At 45.3% G+C, this 21725-nt stretch overlaps 1 protein-coding gene across 7 annotated transcripts in view; it reads left to right on the forward strand.

Moving 5' to 3' along the window:
- Positions 1 to 21725, forward strand: part of sei (seizure) — a 1036232-nt gene that overhangs the window by 792074 nt on the left and 222433 nt on the right. For all 7 annotated transcript variants that reach the window (XM_069310832.1, XM_069310834.1, XM_069310833.1 and 4 more), the window contains 2 exons: positions 4902 to 5050; positions 19114 to 19256. In XM_069310832.1, coding sequence (XP_069166933.1) covers positions 4902 to 5050; positions 19114 to 19256 — 292 coding nt within the window. The remainder of the gene's footprint in view (positions 1 to 4901; positions 5051 to 19113; positions 19257 to 21725) is intronic.

Below are 21725 nucleotides of genomic sequence, written 5' to 3' on the forward strand. Positions count from 1 at the left end.
ATCTGTATCTCTTTCCCCTGCGGCATTGCTCCGGCTGCATTCCCACCTTTGGCTGTTCTTGAGGGGGTCCTGGGTTACTCGGCAGTTGCTCGAGCAGCTATGCAGGAGTTTGAACTTTGCCATGCTGGTTTACCCACTGGGTAGGGTTTGGCTTCAGCATCTTTTTTTTTTTTTTTGGGGGGGGGGGCTATCCCTTTCACTGCTCTCACGATCGCTGGGTTCTTCCTCTGGGGGCCTTGCATCGGTTGGTGTGTCTCTGGCGTCCTCTTTGTTTTTTTTTGGGTTCAGTGCCTTGCCGCCTTCCAGAACTCTCACTCAATATGTTCACGGACGCCTCGTCTCTCGGCTGGGGCTTTGTAACCAGTGCTCTCCAAGCGGGTGGGGGGGGGGGTGGTTTATCATTCCATCGTGCTCACAGCACAGTGCGGGAGTTTGCAGCGGTGTGGCTTTGACTGTGACAGATTCTGCTTGCTCGAGGCTCTAAGATCCGGGTCCATTCGGACTGTGCCCCACGGTGGGTCATTGCCTGAATCTTGGCAGGTCTCTTTGGTCCTTTTCTTTTAGGGGTTCATCGCTTTGAGTGACTTCTGCTGAGTTCTCGGGGTTTAACTCTCCATGCGATTCACTTCAGAGGAGTGTCCAACATCTTAACAGACGGCATGTCAAGGTTCATTCTTCTATCCACGGAATGGACGGTCGATGCCGACTCCTTCAGTTGGCTTTGCCAGACGTTAGGGTCCTCGGTGGTGGACCTCTTCACATTGGCATGGTTGTGGCGTCTCCCAGTGTATGTGGCACCCTTCCCCCACTGCGAAGATGGTGCGGGTGATGCTTTTGATTGCACGGTTGATAGGACTCCAGGCTCGGCTGGAATCCTATCACAGGTGAGTTCTCCTTCTGGCCCCATGGTGGCTGGCCCAGCCTTGGTTTCAGGTGCTGCTTGCTCCATGTCTGAACCCAGGGTGTTTTCCGCTGCTCCGCCTCTTCCAGCAGATCAGGCTGGTACGATACCTTGCTAGTTCAATCTCCTCTTCCGCATTTCACGTCTCTTATTTCTAACATGGGTATCACCCTTTTTATGGTGACCAGGTGGCTTCTCTCATAGTGTCCCATCTGCAGTCTTCTTTGTGGCAACAGTATGAAGTCTCTTGGTGTTCTTTTCACTGTTTCCTTTCTCTTCGTAGGTTGTCTTCTGTGTCTGATTGTGTTGTTTTGTCTTTCCTTTCTGGGCTTTTTTAGGACCAGCATCTGATGCTGAATATTGTTGCCTCCTATAGGGCAGCGCTGGCTGAGCGACTTCGGCTTGGGTTCGGGGTAGATGTCACTTCTGTTCTGTTCTTCTCTTCATAAGCTTTCTCGTGCGTTTTTCCACTTCCGGCCTGCTCATGCACCACCTGAGCCATCCTAATCTTTGAACTGGGTGCTCTCTCTTTTTTTCTTCCCCCTCAGTTTGTGATGGCCCCTTCAGTCCTAGATTGCTTTCAGAAGGCTTTGTACCTGTTGGCTTTGGCCTGTGGGGGGTCAGTTTGGTGACCTTCATGCTCTCCTCCGATGCATGGGTTTCTGATCTTTCGGTCCTGGGGAGGCGCTTTGTTCATTTGCAGCCATCTCCTTCATTTCTGGCGAAGAATGAGACAGTGGGCTTCTGGAGGGGTCCATGGGTTATTGATACTTGGTTGGTAAGGCCAGGGGTGCATCATGTTTTGTCCGGTTGCGGCTCTCTGCCGTTACCTGCGTGCCTCGGCTTCTGTGTCCAGGGGATGTACTTTGGGTTGATCCGATTTCCCTCTCATTGCCTGTTGGGGTCTCTCAGGTCATCCGCAGGGTTATCAAGTCTAGCTAGTCTGCGAGCTACCCTCGTGCCCATGATGTTTGGAAGTTTGCGGCTCTTGCCACTGTCTTTAGCAAACTAGAAATGCTTTACAAATAAAGGGACCTCAAATGTGGAATGACCTTCCCAATTATGTTAAAGACTGTACCTCTCCCAACTAGTTTAAGATAAAAACTAAGTACTACCTAATTAACTCAATGTAACCTACCTCACCCCCAAAATGTCAACCCATGTCTTCTATTTTAAACAATGCTGTTTTGTTGACCAAATTGTATTTTTGCTTTTTTTTCAGCCATGTTCCCCCCCCTTTTTTTTACATTTTTTCTTATTTTTTCTCAACAAAATATATACTTTAATCTCAATTAGTATTACGTTTTAGTCTTAGTGTTTTTCCTGCCCGAAACGCTTTGCGTAATAGTGGCTTTAGGCATTGTATGTACTAGCTCTATCTATAAATCCATCAACTTTTGTATCTTACCTTGTATGTATGTATGTATGTACTTTACCTGAATAAAAATTTGTTGTTGTTGCTAGTAACAAGTCCTGGGCTGCTATTCAGACCCAGGGGTCTTGGAGGTCGGATAAGGTCCTAGCCGTCCATTCTCCCGTAAACGTTCCGAGTCCTCAGCGGTCTTGTGTGGTATTTTTTAGTGTCGCCTCCTTTTGTGAGGCGCTGGCGGAGCCGCTCTGGCTTACGTTCGGGGTGAACGTCTCGTCTGCCTCGTTCCATACTCTTTCTTGTGTTTTGTTTCACCTCCGGCCTGCTCATGCATCGCCTGAGTCGTCCTGATCCTTGGTCAGGGTGCCCTCTTATCTTTCTCTTCAGTTTGTAGCCCCTTCGGTTCAGGTTTCTGCCCTTTGGTACTGGTGGTAGGTTTGTACGTTTGTAGCCTTTCTATGTCCTTCTGGCAACGGTCGAGATGGCTGCTTACCGGAGGTCCTTGGGTTTTTGATGCTTGATTGGTTTGGCCGGGGGTGCATCCTGTGTTGTCCGGTTGCGTTTTTTTGCAGTTACCTGCGTGCCGTATCTGGGGATGCGCTTTGGGTTGATCCAGTTCCCCTCGTTCCCTGTTTCAGGGTTCGGGTCTCCCAGGTTGTCTGCAGAGTTTTTAGGTCTTCCAGCCTGCGGTCTATCCTTGCGCCCGTGCTGTTCGGACGTTTGCAGCCTTTGCTGCTGTGATGGTGACGTCTAGGGCTCATTTCGAGCTCGAGGATTTGAGGGTCGCACAGGTTCCTTGCCGCCCATTCTTTATGCGCGCGTCTGCTCCTGTGCGTTTCTTATTGCCTTGGGTCGCAGGTTGCAGCCTGTTGTCTCGGCTTCGCGTTGCGGAGTTTGTGGTGGCCGCCTCCCGGGTCAGCCCTTTCTTTTCCTTCTCTTTGGGTATGAAGCTCTAGGGAGCCATAGGGGCTCCCCACAGAAAACCGGCATTGAATGTAATGAAACGCCATTTTCTGGGTGAACCCCAGAGACTCCCTGGCAACCCTCTCTCCCACCAGTCGGCGTTTTTTTTTTTTTGCGCGAGTTGAAGCTTAGCTTCCGAACTGATGCTAGGCAGCCGGCGCGGTGAGGTCCGGGGCTTCACTCTCCCCCTCTCGGGGCGGGGAGGGCTGTACGGACTATCGTCACGGCAGTAAAGTGTGATGTTTGCTTGTTTGCTTGTTTCCTTGGGATTGTAAGGAGTTTCTACCTCTCTGTTCAGTTTTTTGTTTTAGTTGTTTACCATGTGGGGTTTGTTTTGTTATGCCTACCTTTCTGGGTGCCTAAACCCGGTCGATGGCAGATAAGAAAAACCCCAACCACAAGGGGGTTTTCCAGGGCCATTGCTACCTGAAATTTCTCTGAAGGGGCCAGGTTTTGGCATTGGTCCCTGGTAGGTCTGATCTCCTTAGCTAAAGTCCTGGTCTAATATAACATACATTAGCCTGATAAGCTCTAGGGAGCCTCCGGGGCTCACCCAGAAAATGGCGTTTCATTACATTCAATGCTAGTTATTTTGCTACATGAGGAGCCAGAACAGTGAAGCTAAATTTAGGTACACAAACTCGACAAAACTATCTATGTCCTTTGCTGCAACAGGTAGTGCATGTAAACAGCAAAGCAGCATTTTATATTTATTAGGGTTAAATCTATTTCAAAGTTTTTCGTCGAATATCACCACACCCTTTTTGTTTCATCAGAATGCATTATCAATATGATTTATCTTTTCACCATTAAACATTTATTTCATCATAGTTTTCTCTGTATCTCTCTCTCTCCTCTAATATTCCGTTGTTGTGTCTCTCTTCCTCTTCTCATTTTTGTCTCTTCACCTTTACCACTAACTTCTCTCATTTAATTCTCTCTCTCTTTCTCGCCTCATCTTCCCTTATATTTTCTCTTTTCATCTTTTTACTAAAATTTATTTTACTGCCTTTCCTCTTTGCTTTCATTCTCATTTTCTATATCTTGTTTCCTATCTACTCGTTTAATACTCCTTTGTTTCCAATTGCATCTGACTTCCTTGCTTTAACTCCACCTCTCTGCTTCTTCCTTCTCTTTATCTTAACATCCTTTTACATTTTCCTTCCTTTTTCTCACCTTCCACTTCTCTTTATTTTCTATTTTTGTTGTCCCATCTCTCTCTAACCCTCTCTCCTCCTCACTCTACAATTTTCTTGATCTTATTGCCCCCATTTTTCTCTTCTCATTTTCACCAAACTTACTGTTCTTCTCCTGTCTGTTGCCATTCTTGATCTTCCTTTTACCTCTTTCCTTCCCTCATCACTCTCAAATTAGTTTTCCTCAGCTCCTTCCTTCTCTCATCACTCTTAAATTAGTTTTCCTCACCTTCTTTCTGTGTCTGCCTATCTCTTCCTATCCCTTTACTTCCTCTTAATATCTCTCCTGCCCCCCCCTTTCCTTTCATTTCCTTATCACTTTCACTTCACACAATTTTCCCTTATCCCTTCAGCTTTCCCTTTCTTTCTCATCCCCTTCCTTTCTCCATCTTTGTGTCCTCTCGTCTTTTTCTCTTCCTCCTACTTCTTAACCCAGCACTGCTTGTGTCACCCCGGCCCTTTATCTCCCCAGCACGCCTGGACCTACACAAACGGCATCGACATGAATATGGTGTTGAAGGGCTTCCCAGATTGCTTGCAGGCAGACATCTGCCTTCATCTCAACCGACAGCTTGTTGATTCTTGTCCGGCTTTTGAAGGTGCCAGTCCGGGATGCTTACGGTAGGTGTTTGGTAAATAATAATACTGAAATAGACTTTTCCCCTTTCAATTTTAACCTGAAAGCACGCTTGGTCATACACGAACGGCATAGACATGGGTGCGGTGATGAATATGTTTCCCGAGTGCCTTCAGGCTGATATAAGCCTACACCTCAACCGTAATCTGTTTGATGCCTGTTCATCCTTCGAGGGAGCAAGGCCAGGATGTTTAAGGTAAGCCAAAATTACAGCTCGTGTAGCAATTTACAATTTTAATATTTGACACTTACCATAATGAATTATGTTAGACAGATAATGTGTAATATACTGTACAGTATTACAAATGTGAGCCCAGAGTATGCTTAGGAGTTTTGGATCTTACGATATACCCAAGAGTGTCAAAAGGTGTAATGCATACCACTGGCCAAGACCTTAACCATTAGACCGTGCAATACATACATATATAATTTGACAAAAAATAATTAAACATAAGTTTTAAAACTTGCTCAAACACTTTCCAATTTTTTTTGCATAATCAACTAGGCAAATGCTCCAACTTTGTCTAAATGATCACAGCATAACTTGAAAAACAAAAGAATCAAAATTAATTTTAAAACTGAATATTCAAAACTTCAGATTTTCAATTCAGAATAAAAAAATATGAACTATCACCAATTGTTCATTAAATGTTATTATTCTCTCAGAATAGCATAAGAGTTTCATTTTCATCAAATTAGAATATAGGTTTTCAGTATAGTTTACTGTAAAAAAAATCGTCAATAGGGCATTTGAAATATGCGGCAAATTTAGACCAAAAAAAAAACTATAACTCCAAATGTATAAAGTTTATGAAAAATCCATTCTGAAGGGATTGTAGAACAGATAGCTCAGCACACAATATGTCAAAATAGTGAGAATCGGTCAAAAACTGGTATTATAGAAGCCACTCAAAGTTGAAGCTCTAGTTTCAGAGATAATTGAAGTTGAAGTTATCAACAATGAATAAAGGTATAGTACAACCTCGATTCAACGTACTATATGGGACCAACTCCAGTTCGTTGGAGCGTTGGATTCGTTGCAAGAGGTACCTTCAAGAGGCTTTTGCATCAGTGTCTTTTTTTTTTCTTGTACACAATAAAATTGCATTATCATATTACATACCTTACCTATATTTTACTACTCTACTAAAAAATACTGTAATTCATTTATTTACCTTATTGTTGGAGTTACTTTATGTCCATCTTGAAGTTTCGTGAAGTTGTGAATGCTCTACAGTAAATACGTACTGCAGTGCATTATGCTGTTAACACTGTGTGATTAAAAGTACTGTAGTTCTGCTGTATGTTGAGTACTACAATACAGTTCATGAAAACTATTGTACACTAGAATTACTGCAACTTTAATTTTAACACTATGTACACACTTAAATTTAACACTTGTTCTAATTGTTCACTTTACACACAATGTTTTTAGATGTTTGCATCAGCTTTGCTGGTGCTCGCTTCTGCTGTGTTGGCTTCAGCTGCTTCTGTGCTGATGCTGGGTACGGCTGTGCTGATGCTGGGTACGGCTGTGCTGGTGCTGGGTACGGCTGTGCTGGTGCTGGGTACGGCTGTGCTGGTGCTGGGTACGGCTGTGCTGGTGCTGGGAACGGGTGTGCTGGTCCTGGGTACGGCTGTGCTGGTGCTGGGTACGGCTGTGCTAGTGTTGGGTACGGCTATGCTGGTTGATTTTCTGCTAGTTCGTGAAAAATATTGACTCATTTTTGTTTGTTTCCTTCTTTTCGTCATGTCCTTGAGATAAATATCTTTCATCATCCTTAGGTGTTGATAAAAGCCTGGTAGCTCTGGATTGTCAGTTTGTGAAACAATATCAAGGAGTTTTTCAACATGGAACAATGCGTCGGCACACGTAGCAGATTGTAAACTGCTATCATTCTTATCCTCCTCATCCTCTCCATCATCGTCAACTGTGCCAGTAACATTTTGTATAATCTTATCATCTGTTAAATGACCGAGGGGTGGATCGACTGCATCAATATCTAACCACTCCTCCACATTGTTCAGCGTCAACTCCACCTCACCAGCGGCACACACTTCTTGATAAATATCATTTGAAAATCCTTCAAAATCCATTTCTTCCTCAGTCACTTCATCAGCATGATCAAGCAACAGGAATTTTTTCCAACAATTTCTTAATGTTGACTCTTTAAATTCATCCCAAACTTTAGCTCAGTTGTAAATGGCTTCCTTAATTGAGTATTTTTTTGTAACATTCCAGTGTTGCTTGACCTTGCGAACCGGTTCCTTGTCTTTTGTCTTCATCTGACTCAAACACCACCATGATTTCTTTATTCATTGCTCGTTTGTAAAGCCTTTTCATTGCATATATAACACCCATATCCATTGGCTGGATCAGAGAGGTGGTATTTGGAGGGAAGGCCATACATTTAATGCGTCCATCATGTTACGCTAATGTGTCAAGCCCTACGTGAGCTGGGGCATTGTCAACCAAGAGTAATACCTTGACATCATTCCGTCTCACTCCACACTTCTTTATCTGAAAATCTCTTACTTCTTTGCAAAAATGGTTTTTGAACCAGTCTACAAAAATATCTCCAGTAAACCAAGTTGTTTTAGAGTTGTAGTAGACCACAGGTAGCTTGTTCATTAAATTTTTCAAAGAACGTTGGTTTTTTTACTTCCCCACAATGGCGGACTTTGTTCTGTGACTTCCGTCTGCATTTGCACACAGCATGGCAGAAACTTTTTTTTTGTTTACCTTACAGCCAGGAACACTCATCTAGTCTAGATGCCAAAGTGTTGCTCTGCAAGCATTTCCAATTAAAGCCTGTTTCATCGGCATTGTATACCTAAAAACACCTTAGATCATTTATTATGTAATCATTTAATTTACGCTTAAGTGGCTCGACAGAATCTGTATCTGCCCTTAATGATTCTCCACAAACTTTCCTGTTCTTAATATTATGCCTATTCTAAAATCTTTGCAACCATCCTTCAGTTGCTCGAAAATCTGGAATGTTCATCTTTTGTGCAAATTTATCGGCTGCTGTCTTAATGGTGTCGCTGCCAAGTGGCATCCCCACAGAGCGCTCCTAGTTAAACCATTTATACACAGCTTCGTCCAAATTTGTATTTGTAGAACCTTTTATTGTTTTCCTTTTATTTAATGCACCACTATCACTTGAAGCAAGGGACTTCTAATATCATCTTTCTGTCTCTTGCTATCACACACGATACTTTTCCCGACATTAAATTCTGCTGCCAGCCTAGTAACAGAGTAGCCACGTTCATGTTTCTCTATCATGTCTAATTTCTGCTCAATGGATAAAAATCATCTCTTCCTCTTTGTAGATACAGCACAATTAGCAAGCCCTTGAGACATCTTGTTGTGTATTAATAAAGCTGTAGTAAAAAAAAATGGTAAATTCCACGATTATTCTTTCACCGGCGGACAAACACGTTACTCGCACGCAGACAAAGCTAACGGCAGTGGATGCCTACTGTATGAACGCAGGCTAGGTCTATACACCCTCCTGTTGGCTGATGTTTAAGCCAGATCCAGTAATATAAATTTATCTCAAATATTGGATTTACATCATAATATATATTTTTAGGTTATATATTTAGTTTAGTAACATTATTAGGATAATAAGAGATATAAAAAACTTATTTTAGAACTGATTTATTAATTTTATTATTTCGAAGCTGTAGTCACTGAACTGTGGCGACGAAATGAAACAAGAAACGCATGGTGCTGTGTGTACAGGGATTAGACCCCATCCACTCACTCACGCTGGAGTTGTTCCAATAACATAAATAATTTCTCAAATAGCAGATGTCTATCTGGGGCGGGGCTGGTAGATCTTCTTCACTCTCATCCTCACTCTGTCATACTCAACTCCTCACATGTGTAGACATCATATTCTCCTGACTCACTAGTTTCATTATCGCCTTGGAAATTATCACAATCAGGTTCATCCCCTTCAATATCATCATCAACGTCCGATAATGCTACAACAAGGCCAGGAATCTTGGAGGGTGAGAGCATCACCCCATGATACCTTTCGTAAATCATACTTATCTTGTCTTCTTTGGCAGACGTCTTCGCTCCTTTACGCATACCACTGCTTGGGCCTTGACCAGGATCCATGGTAAATGTATATAATGGGTCACAAACACACGGGAATGGAAATAAATGCATAAAACCGATCAAGTTTGGCGCGCGAGGGGAGAGCAGTGCGGGCACTCCTCGTGTCGACAAAACAATGGGCCGACCACGTGATCGCATAGGCCGGGATACCATGAGGCCTATTGGGGAGAACGGGAATTTCATGGCGCACATTTTGAAACTATCCCCAAGTCGATCGGATAGAAAATGGATTTTATACAAATATTTTTTCTCGCGACTCGTGAGCTTGTCCCTTGTGCACACTCGGAAGAAAAATTGGTTACGCTGGCTCGCGTAACTGATGCGCAAAAGTGTTAACATATCAGCCTGGGATAGCTCCAGGGAGCCTCCGGGTCTCGCCCAGAAAATGGCGTTTCATTACATTCGACGCTGGTTTTTTATATATTTAGAATGTGCCCCTGAAAATTCAGCTTGTTATCGATGAGAGTGCCAAGGAATTTGCCATCTACTCTATTACTAATTTGGATATTGTTTATTCTTAGATTAGTTTGATTTAAGGATTTATTACCAAACAAAATATAGAAAGTTTTATCAATGTTAAGGGTGAGTGAGCTAGCAGATAGACAAAGATGGACTTTATTTAGTTCAGTATTCACTGTGACATTTAGAGCAAGAGGGTCAGGACTGGAGAAAATGAAGGTTGTCATCAGCAAATAGAATTAGTTTGAGGTGTTGAAAGGCATGTGGAAGTTCATTAATGTAGATGAGAAAGAGGAGAGGGCCAGGTATGCTGCCCTGAGGAACACCAGTGTTGATGGGTAGGGTAGGAGAAATGGAATTATTCACAGAAACATACTGGAGCTTGTCAGTAAGGTAAGACTGAAGATATTGGAGGGAGTGACCTCTGACTCCATAATGATGTAATTTAAGAAGAAAGTTTTGGTGGTTGACAGTGTCAAAAACCTTATGTAGGTCAACAAATAACCCAACAGGAACTCATTTTTATCAAGAGCTGCATGTATCAAGTTAATCTTACTAATAAGTGCATCGTTAGTGCTTTTTTTGGATCTGAAGCCATATTGGCAAGAGCTAAGTATATTGTGTTTGTCTAGATAAGATTAGAGCTGCTTGTAGATTAGTTTTTCAACTGTTTTTGACAAATTTGGCAGAATTGATATAGGTCTGGAGTTGTTGACGTCAATGAGATCTCCACGTTTATGGACTGGGGTTACTCTCTTTTTTTAGAATATCTGGAAAGGTGCGGAGTTCAAGTGACTTGGTGTAGAGCAATGCAATGGCAGGAGCTAAAAATCTGGAGGCTTTTATGTAAATTAGAGTTGGTATCTCAGCAAGGGTACTAGACATTGTTTTAACCCTTAAACCACGCAAATCATATATATATGCTTTCAGTGACAAACCTGAAACCGTGCATGTCATATATATATATAATTTTGTGTCTAGTGCTATAATTTAAACACCGTGCCTGGGATAGGGGCAGCTATAGTGCAGCGACGACCGATAGTTGCCAGATGCCACCTAGAAAAAAAATCCAGGCCAACATTCTTGGGTGTGAGAGCTTCAGTATTGAGCAAGCCACCAAGGCTGACACACGCAGCGTGAGCTCAAAGCACCACTGTTCATCATGTGACCACAACATCACCTACAAATGCCATAATAAATAAGTTCATGCTATTATTTAGCGATGATAATATTACAGAAGACCCCTGACTGTGATAAAAATGACCAGGATTCTGATAATAGCAGGATTGTGGTGATATTTAGTGCTGTGCTTCATAGAGGGAGGAGTAATGCTGTGGAAGGGAGGGTGGTGGCGTCGTCTTCTGACTGTGTGTAATTACCTAAGTGTAATTACCAAAGTGTAGTTACAGGATGAGAGCTATGCTCCTGGTGTTCCGTCTTCCCAGCACTCTTTGTCATATAACACTTTGAAACTACTGACGGTCTTGGCCTCCACGACCTTCTCACCTAACTTGTTCCAACCGTCTACCACTCTATTTGCGAAAGTGAATTTTCTCATATTTCTTCGGCATCTGTGTTTAGCTAGTTTAAATCTATGACCTCTTGTTCTTAAAGTTCCAGGTCTCGGGAAATCTTCCCTGTCGATTTTATCAATTCCTCTTACTATTTTGTACGTAGTGATCATATCACCTCTTTTTCTTGTCTTCTAGTTTTGGCATATTTAATGCCTCTAACCTCTCCTCGTAGCTCTTGCCCTTCAATTCTGGGAGCCACTTAGTAGCATGTCTTTGAGGCCATCTTTTATTGACTGCACTCACCATACTGTGGCTGGCTAGTGTGTAGCGGTCACTCCTCATTGCATTTTGACTCACAATACCAACTTAGTGGTTCGTTATGGTGAGCAAAACATGCAGATACTTGTATATAACCTGTGTATATAGTGTAGTAACAGCAAAACTATTTGTTTATTGTTTTATGAACATAATAATTGAATCACTAATATGCACACCATAATTTTGAGTGCAGCAATGGTTCACACATTTTTTATATAAATATATCACAATTCACTGTATTGAATAATATTACTGCAAAAAAACTAAGAACAAATCAGAGACATTGAAATAATTAGGTAATAATATACAGTATTTGCCGCCTGACAGCTCGAGCGGAGTAGACCTCGTCTGGCGAAAGCTCTGTCAACGCCCCTATTCTGTAGGGAGTCTCTACGGCTCCCTGGAGCTTATCGGGCTAATGTCTGCTATGTTAGACCGGGACATTAGCTATGGAGTTCAGACCTATCAGGGACCAGTGCTAGAACCTGGCCCCTTCAGAGAGGTTTCAGGGAGCAATGGCACTGGAACACCCCATTATGGTTGGGGGTTTTCCTTATCTGCCATTGACCGGGGTCAGGCACCCAGAAAGGAAGTCATAACAAAACAAACCCGACATGGTAAAAAACTACAATAAAAAACCGAACAGAGGTAGAAACTCCCTACAATCCCAAGGAAACAATCAATCAAACAATCAATTTACTGTTGTGCCGGTCGTCCGCACAGCTCTCTCCTCCCCGGGAGGGGGAAGGGGGGGGCCCGGACCTCACTACGCTGGCTGCCTTCAGTTCGTAAGCTAGTGTCAACCGGAATAGACGCTTCTCTGGCCTCAAATTCCTGGGCGGTGTTTGCCTCGTGTGGCGTTCTCTGCTGTCTTTGTGTGGTGTGCGGTGGCCAGGAGTACCTCATCAATGCCGGGGCTGTATGTGCTTAGGGGCTTCCTTCCCTAGGCGCCTTGTAAGTACTGCCCCTGCGTGTCAGGGTTATCTTCCCTGGGGCGTTCGGGAACCGCTCCCGTAGGGGTTCTTGCTGCTCATCATTTGCCTCGCCCTTGGGGCCAGCTGGGGCATGGGGCCCTTGTTTGGCCTTAGGTAGGGAGTTGTGTTGTGTTGGTTTGGGCGTCAGGGTGTTGCGCGGCCTGCCACCTAAGCTGCGACCGGTTCCTGTTGCCTCTGGAAACGGTGTACTTTTGTGGGGTTTTTCTTTTGTTATGTTTTTGTTTTTCTGGTGGAGGTTCTGCCTCGTGGGTCTATAGTTTCCCTGATATTGTTTTGGTGGCCCTCTGCTAGGCCCTGTGCTTTTACACGTCCTAAGGGATTTTCAGTGTTATCATCTACCCTTGTTTGGATTTCTTAACCGGTTAGCAACACCTTTCCCGGGCTTCCCGTAGTTGTTACCCTACGGGCCCTAGAAACCCCTGTCGGGGCTTGGGGACCCATGGATGCGTCACCCGAGTTCTAGCCTGCTTTGTGCCATTTGAAGGTTGCAGTGTGCCCTTGTCTCAGGGTCACAGTCACCTGTTTTGCCTCCGTCATGCTGCCTGTTGGGTCAACGACACCTTTGACCTGAAGTCTTGCGAGTCATATTCTCTGCTTGTGCTCCAGTTTTACTCTGAGGGTGTTCCTAATGCAACGCGCTAGGTTGGTTTCCCACTCGGATGCCCTGTTTTGGTTTTAGCGACCCTGACCTGGGGGTGTTAGTCACTTTGGCTCCTGCCACGCCCCCTGGTCCTTCCCCTGTGGTTCTTCCTGCACCCCCTCCCCTCTGTGTCCAGCTCCAAAACGTCTGAGGGTAACAGCCTCGGCACAGGGTTTAGTTGGTAATGATCGAGACTCGGGCTGCCTTGGGGGCTGCCCCATCCGGGTCGGGGACGGAGGCATTTGAGTCAGTTCCTCTTGCTGAGGCTTCTGGGTCCCACCAGCAAGAGGAACTGCCTTTCTTGTCTGCCTTTCCCTTGGTCTCTGTCTTTTCTTTAGGGGTAGAGGGTTTGGAGGACGGCTCTGCCCTGGGTCCCGACGTGGGGGGATCCTGGGGCTGGGGAGGAGTCTACCTGGGGCCCTTGGGCCCCCTTTGACCCCGCTTGGGTGCTTTTGCCTTCCTCTCAGGGCTTATTGTTGCAGGGGGAGGGATTTTCTTACCCCCCTTCCCTGTATGAGTATGATTTGGGTTCGGCTCCTCCCCGGATTCGGTTCCGGGCGCCTTTGGATACCTTGGATCTGTCTTAACAGAGATTTTCTACTTCCCATATCTCCGCGAAAGTAGCTCGGGAAGCTCTTGCTGCTTACCTCTTGTGAGACCCGAGTTATGCCTCTGCAATGGATCCATCCTCATTTGAGTTCGGTTCTTCTTCCTGTTTTTGGGTGCGTTTAGAGGTTCCGGAGTCTTCCTGGCTGGCAGACTGCCCTTTCTTTTCGTTGGGGGTGTGGCATGGATTCTGTCGGACCCGCACGCTTGATTGGCAGGAAACTTCTACTTTTATGCAGGTTTACCTGTGGGGCGAGTTTGAGCACCTTAATGCGTGCTTGTTTGCTCTCGTGCTTTCTCGGGATGTTGGCCTTTTCCAGCTTCACGTGCAGGTTCCTCAGCTTTTGGCTTTGTTGGTTGCAGAGGAGTTGCGCGCCCGTGGGCATTTGGCTTTGGTCTTGCGTTTCTTTTCCCTTCTTGAGATGTCTTCAGCTTGGCTTGAGGAGGATGTGGGAGCGTTGAGTGTAGGGCCTTCATCTGGGGCGCTGACTTTGGCAACTGGGGCATCGGCTGCACTGTTGAAGCTCTTTGCGCCCATCCTGAAGGAAGCGGTGTCTCTGTTTTTTGCTTCTCGCCTCGCATGCCGTCAGGCTGTGCTCGCCCTCTGGAATCTGCTTGGGCCCTGGCTCTTAGGTTTTCATCTCCATTTTGTCCGTTGCTGTTTGCAGAGGCTGCGGTCTCTTAGTTTCTGCACTCGGCTTCGTCCAGTTGTCGTCCTATGGCGGACTTGGTGATTCTCCGAAGTGGTCGTTCTCGGCAGTTTCGGAGGGGTCGTGCCAGGGTTCCGGGTACCGCTGCTCGAGGTGGGCCATTGGTGCCAGTTTCTGAGCCATTGTTCCCTTCGGGGCCAGTGTCATCTGGTCAGCGCGGTGATCGCCCTGTTCGAAGTTTGGGTTCTCGTAAAGGGCGTCGGCCGTTTTCCCATGGTTCGCCCAGTTGACAAGGCGATGGGGGAGAGAGGCTCACTCTGTTTGCTCATGCTTGGTCCCACGATTTGTGGGCCTTTTCGGTCGTGTCATATGGCCTGCGGTGGTGTTGGGCGACTCGTCCTCCCTTGGGGGGGTTGGGGGCTAACAGGCCACTCCTGCGCTTTTCAAGTCGTCTTGGAGTGGGGTGCGCTTGGGCGTGGTCGAAACGACTACGTCTTTTAGGTGAGTTTCCCGTCTGTTTCCAGTACCGAAACGGGACTGTGCGGATCTGAGGTTCATTTGGGACTTGTCCCGTCTGAACCCCTGGATTCCTTGCCCCTACTTTCGGATGACTACTTTCTTAGGTCCGGCTTCTGTTGCAGCTGGGTGCCTGGATGGTGTCCCTGGACCTCAAGGGCGCCTATTGGCACGTTCCTATTCTCCCGCAGTTCAGGGACTGGTTAGGTTTCATGGTGGGGCATCACGCTTACCATTTTCGATGCCTACCTTTTGGCTTGAATCTGGCACCTCGCGTTTACACGCTGCTGACCCGGGTTGTGGTGACCCGTCTGCATCTTCTTGGGATTCGGGTTTTGGCCTATCTCGACGACTGGCTGTGTGGGCTCCCAGTCAGTCGGCTTGTCTGCTCACCAGCGATATGGTTCTTTCCAGGAACCATATCGCTGGAGGAAGGAACTGGAGGAAGTCCCATCTGGTTCCATCCCAGATTCGGACCTGGCTGGGTCTTGTTTGGGATTCTCGGACTGCTTCCTTGTCTCTTCCTCCAGAGGCATTGTTGGGGCTGTGGGACCGCCGTTGGCTGTTTCTGAGTGGGTCCCGGGTCACTCAGTGGTTACTCGAGTAGTTGTGCAGGAGTCTGAACTTCGCCGTGCTAGTATACCTGCCTGGTCGGGTTTGGCTTCAGCGTCTGTTTTGGTTCCTTCGGAGACATCCTTTCCGCCTCTCTCGCGATCATTGGGTTCGTCCTCCAAGGGCCTTGTGTCGGTTGCTGCGTCACCGGCTTCCTCTTCGGGGTTTTCGGGGTTCGGTGCCTTGGCGCCTTCCCGAGCCCTCGCTCGATGTGTTCACGGATGCGTCGTCTCTTGGCTGGGGCTGTGTGACCAGTGATCACCAGGCAGGCCAGGGACAGTGGGGTCCGTCCTTCCGTCGGGCTCACAGCATGGTTTGGGAGTTTGCGGCAGTCTGGTTCGCACTTCGGAGGGTTCGGATCGCTCGGGGATCGACCATTCGCCTCCATTTGGACTGTTCTCCAGTGGTTCATTGCCTGAACCGCGGGGGTTCTCTTTGGTCCTTGGCTCTTTGGGGTTGGTCTCTTCGAGTGGTTCGTTTGCTGGATTCTCGGTGTTTGGCTGTCCGTGCGGTTCATGTCCGGGGAGTGTCCAGCGTTCTGGCGGACATTCTTTCACGCTTCCATCCCCTGTCCACGGAGTGGACGGTCGTCGACGACGACTCGTTTCGTTGGATCTGCCAGACGTACGGTCTCCCAAATGTGGACCTCTTCGCGTCGGTGTGGTCTCGGCGTCTCCCAATGTATGTGACGCCTTCCCTGACTGCGAGGCGATCGCGGTGGATGCCTTTCGGCAGGACTGGTCGAGGTGGGGTTACCTGTACCTCTCCCCCCAGGTCCAGCTGTTGCTTTGGGTTCTGGTTCGGTTTGAGACATTCCCACGGAGAGTAGTTCTTGTGGCCCCTTGTTGGCCGGCCCAGCCTTGGTTTGCAGTGCTTACTGGCTCGGTGCCCGAACCCGGGATGTTTCCCGCGGCTCCGCCTCTATCAGCAGGTCGGCCCGGTCCCGTACACGGCTGGTTCGAACTTCTCTGCTCTTCGCGTCTGGTCTTTTTGACGCTGGTGTATCACCAATTTTATGGTGATCAGGTGGCTTCCTTGATGGTGCCCCACCTGAGAGCTTCGTCTCGGCGACAGTATGAAGTTTCCTGGTGTTCTTTTTGCCATTTTCTGTCTCTTCGTAGATTGTCTTTTCTTTCAGATTGGGTTGTCCTGTCCTTCCTTTCTTGGCTTTTTGAGGACTGTCATTTGATGCCAAATACTGTCGCCTCGTATCGTGCAGCACTGGCTGAGCCGCTCAAGCTAGCGTTCGGGGTGGACGTCACATCTGCCCTGTTTCGTAAGCGTTCCCATGCTATGTTTCACCTCCGGCCTGCTCATGCGCCTCCTGAGCCATCCTGGTCCTTGGAGGGTGCTCACCTTTCTTTCCTCTCCTTGGTTTGTGGTGGCCCCTTCGATTCCGGATTGTTTTTCCAAGGCTTTGTTTTTATTGGCATTGGCTCTGGGGGCCGGGTAGGGGAGCTTCATGCTCTCCTCCAGTGCAGGGGTTTCTGCTCTTTTGGTCCTGGGAGGTAGGTTTTCCGTTTGCAGCCTTCTCCATCTTTTCTGGCGAAGAACGAGACGGCTGCTTTCCGGAGGGGTCTGTGGGTCATTGATGCTTGGTTGGTTCGGCCAGGGGTGCATCATGTGTTGTGTCCGGTTGCAACACTTCTCCGTCACCTGCGCGCTTCAGCTGGGGTGGCTGGGGATGCGCTTTGGGTTGATCCGGTTTCCCTCGTTCCCTGTTCCAGGGCTCGGGGTCTCCCAGGTTGTCCGCAGGGTTATTAAGTCTAGCCAGCCTGCGGTCTATCCTCGTGCCCATGACGTTCGGAAGTTTGCAGCTTTGGCTGCTGTGTTTGGTAACATGTCTTGGGCTCATATTCAGGTGCGTGGTTTTTGGAAGTCGAACAGGGTCCTGGCCGCCTGTTATTTGGTGAACATCCCTGCTCCTTGGCGTTCTTGTGTTGCTTTGGGTCGCAGGTTGCAGCCAGTTGTCTCGACTTCGCGTTGAGGAGTTTGTGGCTGCCGCCTCCCGGGTAAGTCCCTAACTCCTTCTCTTTGGGTATGTAGCTTCAGGGAGCTGTTGGGGCACCCCACAGAAAGCCAGCGTTGAATGTAATGAAACGCCATTTTCTGGGTGAGCCCCGGAGGCTCCCTGGCTACCCTCCCTCCCATCCAGTCGGAGGGGTTTTTTCGCGTTGGTTGAAGCCTAGTTTCCGAACTGAAGGCAGCTGGCGTGGTGAGGTCCGGGGGCCCCCCCTCCCCCTCCAGTAAATTGATTGTTTGTTTCCTTGGGATTGTAGGGAGTTTCTACCTCTCTGTTCGTTTTTCTGGGTGCCTGACCTCGGTCGATGGCAGATAAGGAAAACCCCCAACCATAATGGGGTTTTCCAGGGCCATTGCTCCCTGAAACCTCTCTGAAGGGGCCAGGTTCTGGCACTGGTCCCTGGTATGTCTGAACTCCATAGCTAATGTCCTGGTCTTACATAACATACATTAGCCCGATAAGCTCCAGGGAGCCTCCGGGGCTCACCCAGAAAATGCCGTTTCATTACATTCAACGCTGTTTTTTTGCCAGTCTTCCCTACCCTATTGTGGCTAAAATATGCCGCCTACGTTTTTTTTTTTTTTTCCGTGATCCAGGAACGAAAATGAACACTACTATAAGACGAAAGAATTTTTTGGAATTTTTGTTGTTGCGCCTTTGGGTGTTAAATCCATTTGGGCCCCTAGCTGTTTGAAGGTTAAGGGAAAGAATTATCTCATTAACATCAGTGGAGTTAGCAGGCATTAGGTACAGAGACTGTGAATAGTTACCTGTAAGGAAGTTCTTGACATTAGTACAGGAGGATGGAATATCATTTGCAAGGGATGTCCCAATGGATGAGAAGAACCTATTGAATTCATAATTTTCGATTGAATAATACTTTTCCTATTGAATTTCATGAATTTTCGATCAATTGTTTACATTGTTTGGGTAGTTCTTTAGATGATTTTGAGACATCAATATTTCTTACAACTGGTAGTGGTCTGTTTTGTTTCACTGACTTTGTGAGTGCTTCCTTGGTGATGGCAGATATGATTAAAATTCACTGACAATTTTATCATTGTTCCACTGTTTCCTGCATCTCTTTAGATAGGACCAAGTCCTGGTTTGTGGTGCTTGGTAGGCCTAAAAGAACTGCATGACTGATAGCACCTAATAGTTTGGCACTATATCAGCATTGTAGCTTCAGGAAGCTACCAGGATTTATCCAGAAATTGGTGTTTCATTACATCATAGATTTTTTTGAGTGTGTGGTTGCTTATGTTCAGTTCTATAATGAAGGACACTTAATGTAATACAAGATTACATTACGTTGAATTTATCTGTCTGCAGCTTCGTATTCACAGTTTCTCTTCATAGCCTTGTGAGTAGAGGACTTAAATTTATTTTATTTTTGTGTCTATGTCGTTGAATGTGCGAGATTAATCTGCATTTTAACATTTAAGGAGCAATTATGTTTTATATGAACACACCCTTTTGTCATAAACTTCTTATGATTAAGTGTGAACTAGATACCCACATTTCTTGGACATGGATACTGCTAGAAACTCAGGTTAATAGTTATTCTTGCCATTGACAGAGCACTTAGTATGAAGTTCAAAACAACACATGCTCCGCCCGGGGACACACTGGTGCACAGAGGTGATGTCCTAACCTCCATGTACTTCATCTCTAGAGGTTCCCTTGAAATCCTCAAAGATGATGTTGTGATGGCAATTTTAGGTAAGTCAGTATTGCATCATCATATATTATTAATTGCCATATATTATTATTATAATCCAGTATAATAAGTCATAAATTTAACTTGGTATACTGGACATTTACAAAAATGAATGCTCATAATTGGGTTGGAAACAGCAGAGGAAGAGTTGAGGTGGATAAAGATCATTCTTTATCTATAACCCTGATGTCTTACTCCAGATAGCTCAATATAAGGTGGTGATCAAAGAGGATATTTCTTCATGAGGCCATTTACACCTGTCATTATTTGAAGTATTCTAACACCTTTCCTTACCCTTTCTTGGATAGTATATTTCACTTTATTCTTCCAAGCCTTAGCTTTGTTAGCCTTACCATATTGTCCCCTTATTTCAACAATTAATGCCCATCATGTTAACCACTGCACAGTCCATAATTTAATATGACATGTTGCTGGTGCGCTGAAAAAATTGTTTCCCCCATTTTTTTTTTGTTTATTCTAAAATTATTAAAATGCTTTCCCTGTGATCACAGGGAAAAAAATAGTTTTTGACATAGTTTGGCCATGATGGAGCAAAGGAGTCTGGCAATATTCAGGCGTTAGTTTATGCCAGCAACAGTGTGCATCAGGCCAACAGTGTGGTTGCAAAGATATTTGTACAAAATTATTTCAGTTCCTTTGTATGGATTTTTAAATAGTTTTGCAGAAATATTATTTTATAATGTATAATATGAAGAATTTATAAAAAAAAAAAAATCAAAATGTTTATTTAGGTAAGGTACATACATAAAAGAGATTTTACAAAGAGTGATGGATTTATAGTTAGGGCTAGTACATACAATGCCTAAAGCCACTATTACGCAAAGCGTTTCAGGCATGTTTATATAGTTTATATAGCATGTTTGTTTCGTTTATATAGTTAAATGTGTGGAACATCAATTTGCTGAAAATATGGTGCTCATATATAGTGACATATATATTCTTTGTACAATAAAACTGTTTTTGCTGTTTAATGTAAATATAGACCATAAATACATATATATAATTATAATTTTATAAACCATGACAAACCACTAAGTAATTGTTGTGTGGTAATAAAATCTTAGCATAGTACAATATAGAACTACATGCTATGACCATCTGACTACAGCAGACGAGGTGGCCTGATGAAACAAATTTGATTGAATGGCGTGATCATTTCCCAGAAATGTACTATTCACATCACTATTATTACTACAAACAATGCTATTATCAGATTCTTGTCATTAAATCATGAATATGAAAATTTTTCCCACAGGAACATTTTCTAAAGGAACATGACATCATGTTGCATAATGTGTAGATTCACAAATCCTCAATTGTGTGCTGTGAATGTCTGCCTTCTGCTGGAACATCGGAACTAACATTCTGTATACTGATACCAGAACCTTGCACTTAGTTTATATTAGTTAGGATTATCTATGACACTATCAAAACAAAATAATTGCAACTGCTTATTTTATTCATCATTATTAAGTGGTACTGCAGAGCTGCACAACTGTGCTGTGAGCTCCTGCTACATGCACCAACCTTGGTTGCTCTGGCAATACTGAGACTTTCACTGCCAGGAGGGATACAATTGTTTTCAAGATAGCATCTGTTTACTGGAGTCCTAACCCTCATATTCTGAATGACACAGTGAACACTTTGCTAAAAAAATCTATATTTGGTTAACTGCTAACAAACTCATCCATAACATTGATAAAACCTTATAAAATTTGTTAGGTAATAAATCCACTGATTAACCCTCAAACCGCGCATATCACATATAAATGATATCAGTGACAAAACCGAAACCGCGCACATCATTTATATATGATTTCGTGTCTAGCGCTATAATTTACACGCCCCGCCTGGGATAGGGGCAGCTATAGTACAGCCACGACCAATAGTTGCCAGTTGTCACCTAGAAAAAAAATCCAGGCCAACATTCTTGGGTGTTAGAGCTTCAGTATTGAGCAAGCCACCAAGGCTGGCACATGCAGCACGAGCTCACAGCACCGCTGTTCAGCTTGTGACCTCAGCATCACCTACAAATGCCATAATATATATGATACTGCTATTATTTAGCAGTGATAGTATTACTGAAGCCCCCTGACTGTGATAAAACTGACCAGGATTCTGATAATAGCAGGATTGTGCCGATATTTAGCGCTGTGCTCCAAGGAGGGAGGAGTAAGGCTGTGGAGGGAGGGTTGTGGCGTCGTCTTCTGACTGTGTGTGACCACCATTTATTGACTGCACTCACCATACCAGCTTAGTGATTCGCTATGGTGAACACAAATGTAGATACTTATATATAACGTGTGTATAGTGTGAGATAACAGCGAGAGGAGTAGGTTGGGAGCCGCCATTTTGGTGAGGGAGGAGCGTCGTCTGCACGACTAGGCATGTTGTTTACTGATGGCCACTATGGTCTTTGGGCACCATACCAGCTTATTTGTACAGGTTTG

This window comes from Procambarus clarkii, chromosome 68 (assembly GCF_040958095.1).
Source record: "Procambarus clarkii isolate CNS0578487 chromosome 68, FALCON_Pclarkii_2.0, whole genome shotgun sequence".
In the NCBI taxonomy this organism is placed as follows: Eukaryota; Metazoa; Arthropoda; class Malacostraca; order Decapoda; family Cambaridae; genus Procambarus; species Procambarus clarkii.